Genomic DNA, 15,132 nt, shown 5'->3' with positions numbered 1-15,132 from the left:
TGCGGGGATAGATAGCTGTGCATACCCTTTATGCGCAGCTTTTGCAGCAGATGTTTCTGTTCACTCTGCTCCCCGAGGTGATGATCCGCTTTCCCGGGGCTGAGCTGGAGCAGGGATGCTGGCAGGAATCATCATCCTGAGCCTTTGGAAGGGGAGATTTTAATCCTGCACCGCGAGAGGGCAGTGCCTGCAGCTGGATTCCCCTCCGCTCAAACACCCTCCCGCTAACAGGCTTGGAATGTGAATCCAAAACAACATTATCTGCTTTTATTCCCGTCCTCCTCTCCTGGCAAGGAGTTGTTTTTGAGATTGGAATCGCTTTGGCGCTGGAGTTTCCCTGCTCAAATGGACTCGGACTTGAGCAAGCAGACTGGGTGGGAGTCATCTAAAATTAGCCATGGTGGTGGTAATTACACTCTGTTCCCACAAAAGGAGCTGATGTGGCTTGGAATGCTCTTCCCCAAGTCGGGATTTGCTGGTTTCCATCCCACCTGTGGGTAGGCTTAGGGCACACCATGCTGGTAGCACCCTCCAGGTGAGGGATTTGGGCCATGAGAGGTACAGAGAAACTTCATTCTTCTCTGCAACTGGAAGGAAGTGGTGGGAAGAATACCTGGGAGCTCTTTTGTTAGCTGCAGTTTTCCTAAATATTCCCATTACATCTCTTCCCTGTGAGGATGGTGAGGCCCTGGCACAGGGTGCCCAGAGAAACTGTGGCTGCCCCTGGATCCCTGGAAATGTCCAAGGGACACCTTCCACTAGACCAGGTGAAATAAAAACTTGCTGTTGTGGCTCTGTGGCCAAAAAAAACCAACAAAAAACCCCAAATTATCCTTTTGTCCCCAAACTGTCCCTGAAACTACCAACGCCTTCTGAAAAGAACAGCTCACAGTGGGCATGTGATTCCTTTTGTTCCAGAGTTTCCATGTTGATGGAGAACCACGGAGTATTGTTCCAGAAAGGGTCAGTAGTTTACTTTTGGAAGAAGGAAGGTGTCAGGAATAATTCTCACTTTTCTTGGCAGGGAGAGCGGTGGGCTGGAAACAGGGGCTGTGTTTGGAATGAGCAATTCTCCTGCTGCTCTTGGGGCCCTGAGCTGCTCCTCAGGGGTTGGAATAGGAGGGCAACATTCCTCAGCACCTCCTGGCACCATTCCATAGGAGGTTTGGCCATGGAATTGCTGCTGAGAGGGTCCTGCTGCTTTGTGAGATGACAAGGAAAAGCAGAGCTGCAGAGGAAGACCAGGAAGGTGGAACCTGACCCTTGAACCAGGTTGGTCGTTGTGATTCCCTTTTTGGGGAATGTGCTGATGGACTGAGGAGCCTTGGGTAGGTGTTCACAAAGTCATCTTGGAGTCTTGATCTGTGCAAGGGTGTGCAGGCTGCTGTACAAGCAGGTTGTGTGTGTATGTCATAGGATTTATATAGCTTATTCATGGAATAAAATTTCAGGGCTCAGGAGATGAGATGAAGAAACAGAAAAATGAGGGTAACTATCCCTGTCAGAGAATCTCCCTGTGCTGCCAGTCAAGCCTGTTGGCAGGAGAGCTGTGAGCCAGGGAATGAGCCAGAGCTGGCAGGAAAGGGCATGGAGCATGTCCACAAAATCCATGCTCAGCAGTGCCCCTGGGCTGGCATGGAGTGTAAATATCCTGCACAGAAATAATTTCCCCCTCACCTTTCTGCCTTGCAGTCCACTTCCAGGAGCTGAAGTTCAGTCAGAAAAAGGCAGGGTTGTTTAGGAACAACATAAATCAGCTTAAATACAATGTGGCTCCACTCTAGGTGGTGGAATGACACTGGTGTCAGTCAGGAGAAACAGCTTCATCCGTTTTAGGGGTGCAATAAATGTATTGACTCTTACTCAAGGATTCAAGAGCCCAAGACTTGGGTTGCAGCTCCTGAAAGGACCATTTTATTCCTGGTTTCAACCTCGACCCAAACCCCAATCCTTACATATCCTGCTGCAGGGTTTATCTGCTGCAGTTTCCCCAAGCTTGGGGTCATCCCTGAATTCCAACAGCCTGTTCCTCAAAGTCCTGCCTTGTGTGACAATTCTTTAACGGCAGCAGGGATAGGTGGGAGTGACTCCACAGCAGCCTGCAGACCCCAGGCCAAGCTGGCAAATCCTGCAGGAATTCCAGGGTGGGGCTGGTGGAACTGGGCTGTGGGAAGCTCAGCACATACTTCCTCCTGTTAAGATTTTCACCTTTTCAGGTGCTGCTTCCTGTAAAAATTCATCCAATTGTCTCAAGTGGGTGAAAAAGCAAAGAGAGCCCAAAGTTTGACATTGAAGGTTTTATTTTAAATTGACTGAAATACACTGTTGCACCCAAGATGAAAACCCCCTTTTTGTTTTGTCAGAAAAATTGAAAAGGTAAAGAGGTTGTTCAGTTTCCTCCTCTAAGTTTCCTCCCCCTTCTTCCTTCATCTTCACTTTCCCCTAAAACGATCAACCAGAGCGAAATCTCAGTTCCTGTCAGGGCTTTGCTTTGTAGACATGAGGGCTCTGAGGTGAACTACTGAAAATGATAAATCATAAATAATACATTTTCTTTAGCCCAAACATCCTTCCTGCCACAAAATGCCACAATAAAGAGCATTAGGGCAGAATGGTTTCAGATTGAGGATGGTGAGGCCCTGGCACAGGGTGCCCAGAGAAGCTGTGGCTGCCCCTGGATCCCTGCAAGTGTCCAAGGCCAGGCTGGACAGGGCTTGGAGCAACCTGGGATAGTGGAAGGTGTTCCCTGCCCATGGCAGGGGGTGGAACGGGATGAGCTTTAAGATTCTTTCCAACCTAAACCATCCTGGGATTCTGTGAAGACATGAGAAATTTTGGATATATAAAGAGATATTTCTCACCTCCTGGACTTTCATGGTCTCCGTGCTTTAAATCACTTTTACAGTCACCACTCTGGACATCTAAAGCCAAGCAATAGATTTCCACAGGTGTTGCTTAGTTTTTTGTTTCTTATGATCTTGTTTCTCACGTGCTGGAAATGGGATTTGGACATAATCCTCATCTAGTGGAAGAGAAAACGTTGCCGCTGCGATTGTTTTTTAATGTTTTGTTATTCTCAAGTGAGAGCAGGTCTATCAGCAGTGAGAAGCTGGAAAAAAGAGAAGCAGAAAGCCCTGAGCAGCAATGAATCAACAGAGAAAGGGGCTGGGTGCTGGAGATGTGGTGAGGAAGTGATCTGGGACAATGAGTGAGGTTGTTAATGCTGTTTTCACTCTCAGTGCTGGGAATGGAGCAGCTGGTGCCCAGCAATCCCATCCTCAGGTTTTGCTGCCTTTCCTTAATCCCACTTCACCCAGGACAGGCGGGCTGTCAGATCTGCACAAGGGAGAGAGGCAAACACAGTCATTTAAACATTTCAATTCACCTTTAACCAGTCAACTCTCCAGCCCCTCCAGAGGAGGAGCTTCATTCATTTGGATCTTTCCGAGTGGAGCTCTTCAGGACTGCAAGCCTGGCAAAAGGGGGATCCCAACAAATTTTAAACAATTTGTGTTGTTTAAAATCTGTTAAAAATGGGGCAAGCTGGCCACTAAAATAGAAATGTTTTCTACAGTTCAAGGGAGTTACGATCAGTGGTGTATCAGGAGTCATTTTCCCAGTCATGTAGGAAATGGAAATTAATAGGAAAGGAGACAGAAACTCGATTAATTTTTCCTTTCAAGTAAACTGATTGCTTTTTCTCTGCAGGCTCTGTCCATTTGGCACTTCCCTGTAATATGAAAGAGGAATATTTTTATTCACTGACTCCTCTCTTTTCTCTCCTTGTGCTGCACTTTTTAAAGGCTCATTTTGAAGGCCCCTTTCCAAGATCCAAAGGAACTTATACAGCAAAGAAACAGAGCTGGAAAGGGGATTAATTAACTGAAAATGCAAACTACCAAGAACTACTGAACACCTTCCCCCTCCTCCCTGTTCTAAGTAGCACAAGACCTGTTGCTTTCTGAGACTGAGGCACTGTGTTGGGCATTTTGGGCAATTTCCCATCTTCACCACACAGTGGCCCGACGAAAAATATATTCGGGAGGAAGAAAGGCCTAAATTGACCCCATCTAAGTCAGGGATTAAGTACAAACCAAATAGAAAACAGAATAACAGCCCTTCACTTTAAAATAGAAATAATTATATAAGATTATAAATTGCAAATAGGCATTTACTTCCTTGTATTTTGAAAATAGCTCAGAATTTGAATGCTCTGTCTTGTGTATCCTGGTTCATGTGTTGAAGTGTAACCTCTGAGAAACTCTGGGTTACTGCAACATCTGTATTTTAAGGAATTAAATGCTGTTTCTGTCCAAAACCAGGCATTTTTCTCAGCCAAGTACAAGCTAAAGAAAACTTCTGAAGAAATCATAGAAAATCTCTGTGGGTTCCATCAGAAAAGAACAACTTTGCAACAAATTGGGGAAAAGAAGTCTAAAAATATATTCTGAAAATAAAAATCTTTCATCTTGGTAAAAGGAACCATTCCCTTAGTAAGTTTGGTTGTGGGGTTTTTTTGGGAGGGGTGGTTGTTCATTCAATTTTTTAAAGAAAAAGGTCCTCCTTAAAAACACATTAGAGAAGAGGGTGAATTATTTTTTTCTGCTGTGACTGGCTTTACATTTCCCCTTTTCCAAGGTCATGTCTGTGCCACTCCAGAGCTACAAGGATGCGACAAGTAGCTGCTGAAAGGAAACTTGCCAAGAAACTGGAGATCCTGATACCTTAATAATTTCAGGGGTTTTTTTTCCTCTTCATGTATCTGTAACTTGGTGTAGTTCTGTGCTCTTACAGAATGCTGAAAACCTCTGTTACCAGCACATTTAACCAAAATGAAGTTCTCTGGATAGAGATTTAATGAGATATTCGTTACCCTAGGGCCCGAAATATGTGAACAATAGTGGAAAGGGCAAACAGGCCTGGGGTGATCAATATCACCTGAGGGTGTGATTGGAGAACTAGGGACCAATGTGCTAATAATAAAAAAACCTTTTAAAAGGTAAAGAGCTCATCACCCAAGCATCCATTTTGGGTGTAGTTCCTGAGGGGGACTTTGCTTGCCCAAATGTCCCTTGAAGGCCTTGAATAAATTTGTCCATTTTTTATACACCTAATTGTTTTGGCCTCTGTTTCAGGCAGCCTGTTTCAGGCATCAATCCCAAGCATGGCTCTGCTCCCCCAAAACACCTCCCAGCCCAGCTCACCGCTCGTGTTCCAGGCAGCCCGCTGGGGGCTCTGGAAGCCATTCCGCAGGCACTGCTCCACGTAGGCCTTGGGATGGCAGCCGGACAGGAGGATGTCCCCGAGCAGGGCGATGTAGGCAATGGCCAGGCGCAGCGTGTCGATCTTGGACAGGCGCTTCTCGTAGGGGAAGGTGGGGATGTGGCAGCGGAGCCGCTCGAAGGCCGAGTTGATGCTCAGCATCCTCCTCCTCTCGCGGAGGTTGGCGGCGCGGCGCTGCCGGGGCCTCGCGGGGGACACTGGTGGCACAGGGGGCTCGTCCGGGTCTGCAGCCCCTGGCCAGGAGGGCTCTGCCAGGCACTCCAGGAGGAAGCTCTCCAGCTGGTTGTTGGGGTCTGCTGGCTCCCAGAGGAGGAATTCCGGAGTGGGGTCTCCCTGCTCGAAGCTGTGGCAAAATTCTTCCATGGCCTGGCTCACCAAACTCAAGGAATACTCACAGCTTGTTTATCAAGGTGTGTTAATTCCATTAACAGCCCCTACCCCAATGCAGGTGGGCAGGGAGTTCTGGTTCTGTCCTTGAAGAAGATGATGGCAAAGATTTCAGCAAATCCAAGTGGGGCTCGGGGTTTAAATACTTCATGTCTTCTCAGCAGGAAATACTTCATGGCTCCTCTTCTCCTCTCAAAACTAATTAGTACACGTGCTCCCCTTTTTATTAGCTGTCCATTACAAAACAATATCAATGAATCTAAGACAGAATGAGATTTCTATTGACTTTCTCCTGGAAAATCCATTGAAGCAGTTATTGAGCCCTTCCACAAGTCTGGTCTCTCCGCTTGCTATTTGGAGGAGGTTCACAGAGGGATTTTGTTTGGTGAGGAGTGGTTGGAGGAAGGAACAAAATAGTCCTTTATCTTTCTGGTGAAGTGTTAATAGCCCCACGGTCTCCCATGGCCAGACAAACAAAATGCTATTATATTGCTGTCACAAACACATGATCCTGTGTTTGACAGCATGAGCCCGTGGCATCTTCTGCTCTTCTGGAGAGGGAAGGTGTGGGATGAAAATTGGGACACAGTGGTGCCTCGCTAAGTGAGCCAACACCACCTCCTTTGCTTGCTGCATCTCACACTCCAGTGACACATTTGCTCTGTGGACATTCCATGCTCTGTCTCAGACCAGGAAACCATAGCAGCTGTAAAACCACAGTGGGTGCAGTGCCAGGGTGGTGGAGCAGGTGGGCCACACCTTTGGAAGAGCTGGAAACTGGGAGAGCTGCAGGTATTCTGCATCTCAGGGATGGGGTGGAAGCTGTTAAACACCACCAGAGCTTAATAATCTGTGTGTTTCATTCCCACTACGTTTAAGCCAAACTCTAAATTAATTCAGAAATATTTTAAGCCATATTTTAAGGACTGAAGTGAATGGAATCATGTTTAAAGTTAGAGCAAGCCTAAATGCTTTTCCTGAAACATGTCATAAAGAACTTTTATAAAGATCCTTAACCATGTGCTTTACTTTGTGCACAGACTCCTGTCCTGCTGCTGTGTGGAGTTTCAAGAGACATCTGTGAAGTCTGTGAGGCACAGGCAGCTTCCTGACAGGACAAAGCTCAGCAGCTTCAGGTAATGAGCCAGAGAGCAGAAAATCACCTGTATTTTCCAGGGATCCCCAAGGATTCTCAGCTTCTCCATCTGACAGTGCCTTAGGGTGAAGTCCTGGCAGCTTTGCCCTGGGAAAAGAGGGATTGACTTTAGGATAAAGCACAAGCTGCTAAGGTCTCTTCTTAGCAACCTGGCATTTTTCCTTGTGGCAATTCTACCTGTCCGGTAAGTTTAAGGCAGCAGAAAACAGGCTGCAGGAAAGGGTTTTGTAAAGATTAGTTGTGAGAATGTGACAATTTACAAAACATTAGGACTGCCTTTGTTCTCCTTGTTGTGCAAATTCAACAGGAAACCAAATAACTGTAAATCTGCTTAAGAGAGGAAAATGCCACGGGTGCCAATCACAGAATCGTGAAGGTTGGACAACAGAGGACAAATGGCTGTTAAATAATTTGTTTGTCTTGCCTCCTCTGGACAGCTCAGGGCAGGGATTTGGTATTGGTTTTGCACAAAGTAAATAATTTGTTACGAGGCCAAGGCGCCCAAGAACAAAGTTTTGGTGTAATGAAAGTTCACAGTCACTGACAGCTGAATCCCAGCACGGAGCAGGGAAGGAGGGGATGGATGCAGGAATGGCCACAGTCAGAGGTGGCAGAGCTGAGGCTTGAATTTGGACTGGTCAGTGTGGAGTTCAGTCTGCAATGGTTTCTTTGAAGTCATGGAATCATTAAGGCTGGAAAAGACCTTTAAGTTCATCAAGTCCAGCTGTATTTCCCAGTGTCATGTCCAAGCAATGCTCCCAAAAGAAACCACTCACTCCAGGTTCTCTTCCAGACACTTCTCCAGCTCCCCAGTCACTGCAGAGCTGAGCACTCCGTGGTGCTCATTTGGCACAAGCAGAAGACACTTGAAAACACCAAAACGGGATGATAACAACAGCTCAGCCCCTGAAAAGAGCTCTGGAGGAGACAATTGTCCATTGGGAAAACCAGGCAGAGAGCAGGAGGCTCAGCAAAGAACTCGGTGAGTTTTGTGTGCATCTCTCAGCAGATGCTTCTCCAGTGCTCCATGTTCCCTCCCAGATCCATCACTGGATTGCCTGGGGACATGTCTGGCTCCACAGATGTGGAACAGATGTTCCAGCAAGTCTACTTTTAGCATGTTCAAGGGGAATTTGGCTCTCTTGGAGAAGCTCTGGACAAAGCAGGAGGTGGGGGGGAGGGTAGGGGAAGAAAGAGAAAATAAGAAGAGGTTTCCCCTTTGGAAAGTCAGCTATGAAAGAGCTCAGGTCTCTGAAGAGAAGATGAGGTTCTCATCCCTCACATGAGCAACTCAGCACAACTCCACACCTGCTGCACTCCCAGAGTTTCTGCAGCTCTGCTCATCGGAGAGGGAGGGAATGTGCAGCTAATTGGGCTAATTTTTCACCTGTCTGGAAGTTGTTGGTGATGGGATGTCCAAAAAGGGATCGAGGGAGCAGGGGCACCACCCTGAGCAGGGGTGCTGTTGATTATTATTGTTGTTGTATTGTTGTTGCTATCCTTTCAAGAGCTGCTTAACTGCTATTTTCTCCCAAATCCCCTCAGATCCAGTGGGATCCAGAAATATCATTTGACTGCTGGTCATTTTTAATCAATAGGGTTTGATGAAAGCAAATTATGGAGTCAGGAACTCTGCCCTGGATTTATGTCTGCGATAGGCAATGGAGCCATCATTGTTTGGGTTTGGATTTTCCAAGTCTGGATATCCACATCTGCCTTTAAAAATGTTAATATTCTTGCTGGGAATGCCTTCCTCAGTCTTGTCCCTCTTCCTCTGCCATCTACACAAATCCACTCACAGCAAACACTGTGATTTCTTGGGATTTTGGGTATAAACCTGCTTTCAGGGAGTAATTCCACTGCAGGTTTTCTTTTTTTTTCTTTACAGTGCATTAGAAGCTGAAAGCTGTTACCTTTTACCTGGATCTCGAAGATAAATGGGTCACCTGAGGTTATTTTGGAAGTAGATTTTTCTCTCCCCTTCTTATCCCATTTGCCTTATTTCAGACTCAGCTTGGGGAACCTTCCTGATGACATTGGAAAAACTCTCAATTCTGACAAAAATAATAATAATTATTTATATAGTCTGCATTTTGTTTTGGTTTGGTTTGTTTTTTTTGCTGGGAATTTAGCTTGAATACATTTCCATCATCCTTAATTGCTTAATAAAGGGAGTCAGCCCTTGGCCTGGACAAGGAACAGATGGAGAAAGGACCAGATGCTTCACTTTCAAGTGAGATGACTCCAAAGCACAAGTCCATCATGTCATAGCTGCTAATCCAACGTTACACTGTGCAGCTCATCATCCTCAGAGCTGGGAATTGGGGCCCAGATGAGCAGGGGAGACCAGATAACAGATGCCAAAAAATCCCAGGGAACACTTTACCCAGGTGGGATGGCGCAGCTCGTGGTGCTGTGGCTCCCTCAACACGTGGGAGTGAGGGCAATGCCAAAATGCAGCTCCAGAGGGATCTCCAGGAATTGGTGTCCCAGCCAGAATGTGGACACCGAGCTCCTGGAGCTCCTCTGGAGCCACATGCCAGGCCTGGGACACCTGAATCTCTAGGCACACGATTTGGGAAGTGCTGAGGGCAAGGAAAGTGCAAGTATTATCACTTAACGATGGAATGTGCTGCTTTTTAACCCAAAACAATTGTGAATGTAAGGACATAATGAGAAGCAGAATGAGGGTTTCCAGGGCAAAAGGATTTCAAAGGGCTGATGGCTATTTCTGGGATGCTCCAGTAATTGTGAAGTGAAACTTTGCAGGATGTTGATTTAAGCGAAGAAGGTAACAGGACCTTTATTATTGGCGGGGTAGAAACATCAGATGTCAGAGATCGTGGAGGAAGACCCTGGTGAGTGGTTGTTAATATAACTTTGATTTATTTCAAATTTAGAATAAACTAGTCAGGATAGTCTCTGCTTTAAATGCCTTTGGTGTTTAAAAGTGAACACAGTGCCTTTAACCTTTCTGCAGGGCATTTGCAGAGCTGCAGAAAATTAATCCCAGCCTCCAGGAGAAGGAAGGTATTTTCTCTCATAAAAACACTCACTGGTGGTTTCCCCTTTCTCCCAGAGCCTTTTACAAGTCGGGGGGATGACCTCTGGGCTCCCGCTGCCAAATAATTCCTTGTTCAAGTCACTGCTCTGTGACTGCTTGCATGAGGGAATGGTCATCTCTGGGAGACACCAGGACGTGCTTTGATCTCAAGGAGGATGGAAGTGCTCATGGAGCTCCTGGAGGAAAGTGGTGTTCCTTGTGGAATGGCCTTGGGAAGGCTGCCCAGAGAAGCTGTGGCTGCCCCTGGATCCCTGCAAGTGTCCAAGGCCAGGCTGGACAGGGCTTGGAGCAACCTGGGATAATGGAAGGTGTCCCTGCCCATGGCAGGGGGTGGAACTGGATGAGCTTTAAGATCACTTACAACCCAAACAATTTCATGATTCTACAATTCTTGAGCCATCTGAAATACACCCCCAGCAAGGTTAACGTAATGCTGGGTTTGCAGACAATTCCCACAAAAAACCCTGTCTCCATACCCAATGAGAAATATCTCTAGGGAGAACAAAAATTGTTGTTCATGTGACATTTAATGCTATTCATGTAATGTTATTCATTTAATGTTATTCTTTAATGTCATTTAATGCTATTATCTGGATATCTCTGAGTGGTGACTTTAAGTACCTCACTCCAAGAAGGTTTGGTTTTACCTCTTTGCAAAACCACAGTAAAAAATATGTTTTCTGCAAGATACCTGTACAGTTTTGAAGGAGGTGGGTTATCCATTCCTGGAGCCCTTTCTTTGGGTACAAGAAATCCTGAATATCTGTGGCTTTTGTCATCATTATTTAACAAAAAAATAATTACATGGAAAAAAACCCAGCCCACTGTCTCCCATACCTGTACCAGAGCTTTTTTCCTTAGTCTTCCTGCTTTCTCTGAGAAGAAAACTGATGAGGAGACACAGCTGGGAGCTCCCAAAAGGATGAGACGGAGAAGAGCCCTGTGCTTGTGCAGCTCCAGCTTGCAGCCCTGCCACAAATCTCACGATCCTTCCCATTAATGTGCCACTTTTGTGGGATTTTTGGAGCCTGAGGCTCCTACTGTGCATCCAAACAGAGAGCAGAGCCTGAAGGCCAGGCTGTGGCAGGGCTGGACCCAATTCCCCATCTCCCCCCAGCCCTGCTGGCTGCACCTGCACTGCCGTCCCTGGGAATTGTAAATCCCGCAGGTGGCACCTCGTAAACCTGCCTGGAGACCCCGGGTGTGCAAACAGAGTCCCCCGGGCAGCTTTACAGAGTGATGTCTGCTTGAGTGGCAGCTGCTGCCACTTTATGGGGAGCCAGCACATGTTCCCACTAAAAACCGGGAACAACAGCTTGGGAAAAGCTGCGTGAGACGCCTCAGCCCCGCTCTCCATCTGGAAGGTGGCTCTTCCTGGCTTTTTCCAGCCACCTTGGATGTGCTTTGGATGGGATTCCAGCCCTCGGTTGGCTCCGTGGACTGTCACGCCATGCTGTGGTGATGCTGCACAGAGGGGAGCGTTGGGTTGCTTGGGGATTTTTTTTCTTTTTCAATGGCTTGGTTTGGTTTGTTTTGCAGAAAAGTCTTTTCAAAATTAGGAGACAAAAATCAGAAATCTGGGAGTGAGCTCAGGTGCCAGCCATGACTACAAAAGAAGAGAAACTCTCTCCCAAATCTGGACAAAGAAAGGAGCAGATGGGGGCAGCTGAAGGACTGTGAGGCTCCTGCTGGACCCTATGGAAAATGCAAAGATTAAGTCTTAGAGGAATTTTGGAACCACTAGGATGGGCTATTTATTGGGCATGGCTGGTGAGGATACAGCTGGAGTTGAATAGCCACTCTTTCAGTGGAGAAATTTTTCCTCCTATCCAACCTGAACCTCCACTGCCATAACTTGAGGGCATTTTCCCTTTTCCTGTTGATATTTACCTGGGAAAAGAGGTCAACTTCACCTCTGCAGGATCAATAGTTGCCACCTCAGTGCGAAGCAGCCACAGCTCCCCAAATCCCTAAATTGGTTGGTGGAGGCTGAAGGAGTATGCCAGGGAAATTATTAGCAGATTTCTATGCTCTTTCCATGAGCATCCAGTGCTGGGAGTGTGGAATTCCTGGCCAGGCACAGTATGGCTGCTCCTGTGAAATTCATGGTGAAGTATCTTTTAATGCCAAGCAGAACTGGTCAATTAGGTGATGATGTTAGCTTGCAAAAACTTCCCTTCTTTTCTATCTGAGAGAGGAATGCATTTGGGAGAGGCTGGTTGTCTTTAGTCTGTAGGGGTTATGTATTCTGGTTTTCTCACAAAAAAAAAAAAAGGAAAAAAAGAAAAAAAAAGAAACCTGAGCTTTTCATGCAATCTTCTGCTTCAAAACTTGGCACTGGGAGAGAACTATCAAAAACTATTAGTCTGGCACTGACATGTGAGTCAGTCTTCAAGGAATTTGAGATTTCTAGAGGTAGTGAGGAAGGCTTATATGGGAAATCTCCAGAGAAACCTGCATGCTCCAGGGAGTTCTGGGTGAATTGCAATGAGAGCAGCTTTTTCCAAACTGGATCTGCGAGTTCCACAAGCCACTGACAGGAACAACAGAGCCTGGGGAGATGTTGTGCAACACTTCCAGACCTCAAAGGCTCGGCAGCTCGTGGCATTCCTGGGCAAAGGCTGGCTCAGTTTCATTCCTTGTTTTATCTGGAGAGATGCACTGGGGGATTTCTGGTGAGAGGTCATGGAATGGTGTCTCTGGCCCAGAGTGGCCATGGAACATCCTTATCGTATGGAGAAGATGTCAGACAGTAGGGAATAATATTTTTTGCATTGAAAATCTCTTTCCCAGATGGAGAAACTGAGGCACCAGCAGCATGTGGAGGAAGGATTAAATCTCACCAGGCTTACTGCAGCTCCAGAGCTGAGCTCTTGGGAAGTGCCCAGAAGGTCCTGGCTGCTGTGTGTCCTGGTGTTGTGCTCTCTGTGTGATATGTCCTTCCAGGAAAATGCTGTTTGTTTAAAAGAGTGAGCCCCTCTTTGAGGCATGATTTGTGTTTTTGAGTGGAGGTCAAACAGCAGACACTTCTGATTAATGTAACATCGAGAGATGGCAAAGAAAACAAAAAAAGAAAAGAAAAAAAATCACATGCCTCGGTGGGAAAAAGTATAAAGGACAAACATCCAGTGCTGTTCAACATTTTGGGAGGTGGGGAAATGAGCAGGAAAGATCATACCTAAATAGAAAGCCAAAGCCAATGCTTGCAATTGCCAAGACATCAGGCAAAAGGAAAACACAACTGTGATGGCAGTAAAATCATGTATGAGTCATGATGGGCCAAGAACAAGTTTGCTTTCTTTTCCCCCCTCATTGAGCAGATGATGATTAAAAGATAAATCATGCCTGGAGTCAAATCAAGTGATTGGATTAAAGTTTAGTCGAGTATTTAGAGACTGTTTGGGACACAATGGAAAGCTAATTGAAAACTTACATTTGTGAGACCCTTGAACTCTCCAGCTCTTAATAAAATACTACTGCAAAGTACACAAGGGTTCCCTGTGGGAGAGATTCCTCTCCACAAGTGCTTTTGCTCCTCAGGTATGTGGAGAAATGGAATTCATTTTCTCGACAAGTTCACCAAAGGAAGAAGTTCGTGATCGTAATTCAGCTGTTGCTCATGGTGCAGTAACTCAATCTGCTCAGCTCACTGAAAAGCAGTGAAGCAAGACAAAGGAAAGTCACTTCTTGAAGGAAAAAAAATGAGGATTTAAACACTTAATTCTTTTAACTAGTCTTTGTTCTTCTTCTGAGCAGCTGGTATTCCAGAGCGACTGGCTGCTGGCACTGGGCTGAAGTGACTCTGGAGTCTTTAAAACCATGTAAAAATTCCTTCTAGATGTGCTGTAGTAAGACAGGTCATGCTTTATTTGGACTAATAATATAATTGCACTCTGGAATCACCCCCAGTTCTTAAGGAACATACCCAGCCTCCGAAGCATTGTCCTTTCTGGTGGAAATACCAGTGAAACCCACATGACATGAAGAGAAGAAACTTCCCCATGTCTGCACACACATGAAAAGGCAGAAAGGGAGAAGCTGGCTCTTCATTTGACCCCTGTGTGATGAGCTTTCCTTGGGAACCCTGAAGGGAAGCTACAGAAGCTCTGTGGCCAGGTTAATTTGCCCCCTTTGTACTATGAGTTTCGTGGCCCAAAAAGGGGTGATGAATGGAGCATGGCAGAAGTACCTCCTCCATTTGCAAATATTTATACTTCTCTAACTACTTTGACCTTTAGGACTCTTGTTTGGGGTTTTTTTCTGCAGAAGGATGTGTTTGTGCAGAGACCACAGGTGGTAGAGAAGCTTTGGGGGGCAGAATGGGAAGAAATTATTAGGCTTATTTCAGCTGATGACCATAGGAAGCCTCAAAACAGCTTTCCTATCCTTACTAACACATTTCCTAAGTTCAAAGTGATTTTTCCCTTTTTTCTGCCAGTGTCTGTGACTCCACAGTCTGTCCCATGTTCTGGCTTTCCCTTTGCCTTTTACTCAGTTGAAGGGCTTCGTATGGCTCCCTATAACTTTTCACACTGTAACTTTTTTACCCTTAAACTTTTTCACATGTATCCTGTGCCCAAGACCTCCTTGCATTTCCTTTCCTCAAGTCATGGAGTCACAACCTCACCTTTGCTAGGGTAAACACAGGTTTCTCTACAGTCCATGGCCTTGTACAACTTGGCCAAGTTTCCTGCAGAAAACTAAGCCAGGTGTAGATAAGGAATGTGGGGTTAATATTCTGGGGAAATTCAAGTTGCCAACTAACTTCAGCAGAGATTTCACTGAGTGCATCCTGTCTCATAGGCATCTAGCAATGAAAATCTTAAATTAGTTATAAATAAAAACCGTGACAGACCTTCTGTTTGTACTAATTAATGTCCATTATATGCACCCAAACAGGCAGTTCACCCACTGGGCAGCAGTGCTACATGACATGCCCACGAAAGCCAGCCCAGCATTTGCTGCTTCTTAACAGCTGTGCTTTGTTCTTCACTAGAAAGCTTTGCTGTGTCTCAAAGTGATTAATGTGTTCTGGGAGGACCGGGTACAAGCCATCAGTCACAAGTTATGGGACACTCCTTGGCGGATTCCAGGAAGATGGGTCAGGAAGATTAATACGTTTCTCCTCTCCATTGTAGCCAATTCAGAGAGGTTTCACCCCAGAGCTGAAGAACATGGGGTGCAGAAGGCCCTGGAGGTGACACTGTGTCCTGCTGGAGGTCAGTTGTCTGTGTGTGAGTTC

The 15,132-nt window shown here is 46.0% G+C and overlaps 1 protein-coding gene and 1 long non-coding RNA gene across 2 annotated transcripts; one reads left to right on the top strand and one right to left on the bottom strand.

Annotated features, from left to right (window-relative positions):
* Window positions 1-3,186: 3,186 nt before the first annotated feature.
* On the bottom strand, window positions 3,187-5,646 carry LOC146434361 (helix-loop-helix protein 13-like). Its single transcript, XM_085065858.1, has 2 exons — window positions 5,205-5,646; window positions 3,187-3,336 (listed from the first exon to the last, which is right to left on the bottom strand). The coding sequence occupies exons 1-2, from the start codon at window positions 5,644-5,646 to the stop codon at window positions 3,299-3,301; spliced, it is 480 nt and encodes a 159-aa protein (XP_084921984.1). The 3' UTR covers window positions 3,187-3,298.
* A 1,057-nt stretch (window positions 5,647-6,703) lies between these two features.
* LOC146434360 (uncharacterized) lies at window positions 6,704-8,908 on the top strand. The gene is made up of 3 exons (XR_014853258.1): window positions 6,704-6,806; window positions 7,620-7,808; window positions 8,715-8,908. It is a non-coding gene; the product is annotated as an uncharacterized LOC146434360 (long non-coding RNA).
* The last annotated feature ends 6,224 nt before the right edge of the window (window positions 8,909-15,132 follow it).

Source organism: Lichenostomus cassidix, chromosome 7, assembly GCF_008360975.1.
Source record: "Lichenostomus cassidix isolate B80296 chromosome 7, HeHo_3.0, whole genome shotgun sequence".
Classification (NCBI taxonomy): Eukaryota; Metazoa; Chordata; class Aves; order Passeriformes; family Meliphagidae; genus Lichenostomus; species Lichenostomus cassidix.
Note: the sequence above shows the minus strand (reverse complement) of the source record. Positions and strands in the feature narration are given on the sequence as shown.

Excerpts from the sequence above, each read along its gene's own strand:
- LOC146434361 (XM_085065858.1), bottom strand. The coding sequence starts at position 5,646 with ATGGAAGAATTTTGCCACAGCTTCGAGCAGGGAGACCCCACTCCGGAA. Across the intron at positions 3,337-5,204 it reads GGCTGCCTGGAACACGAGCG|ATCTGACAGCCCGCCTGTCC; the intron begins GTGAGCTGGGCT and ends TCCCTTGTGCAG.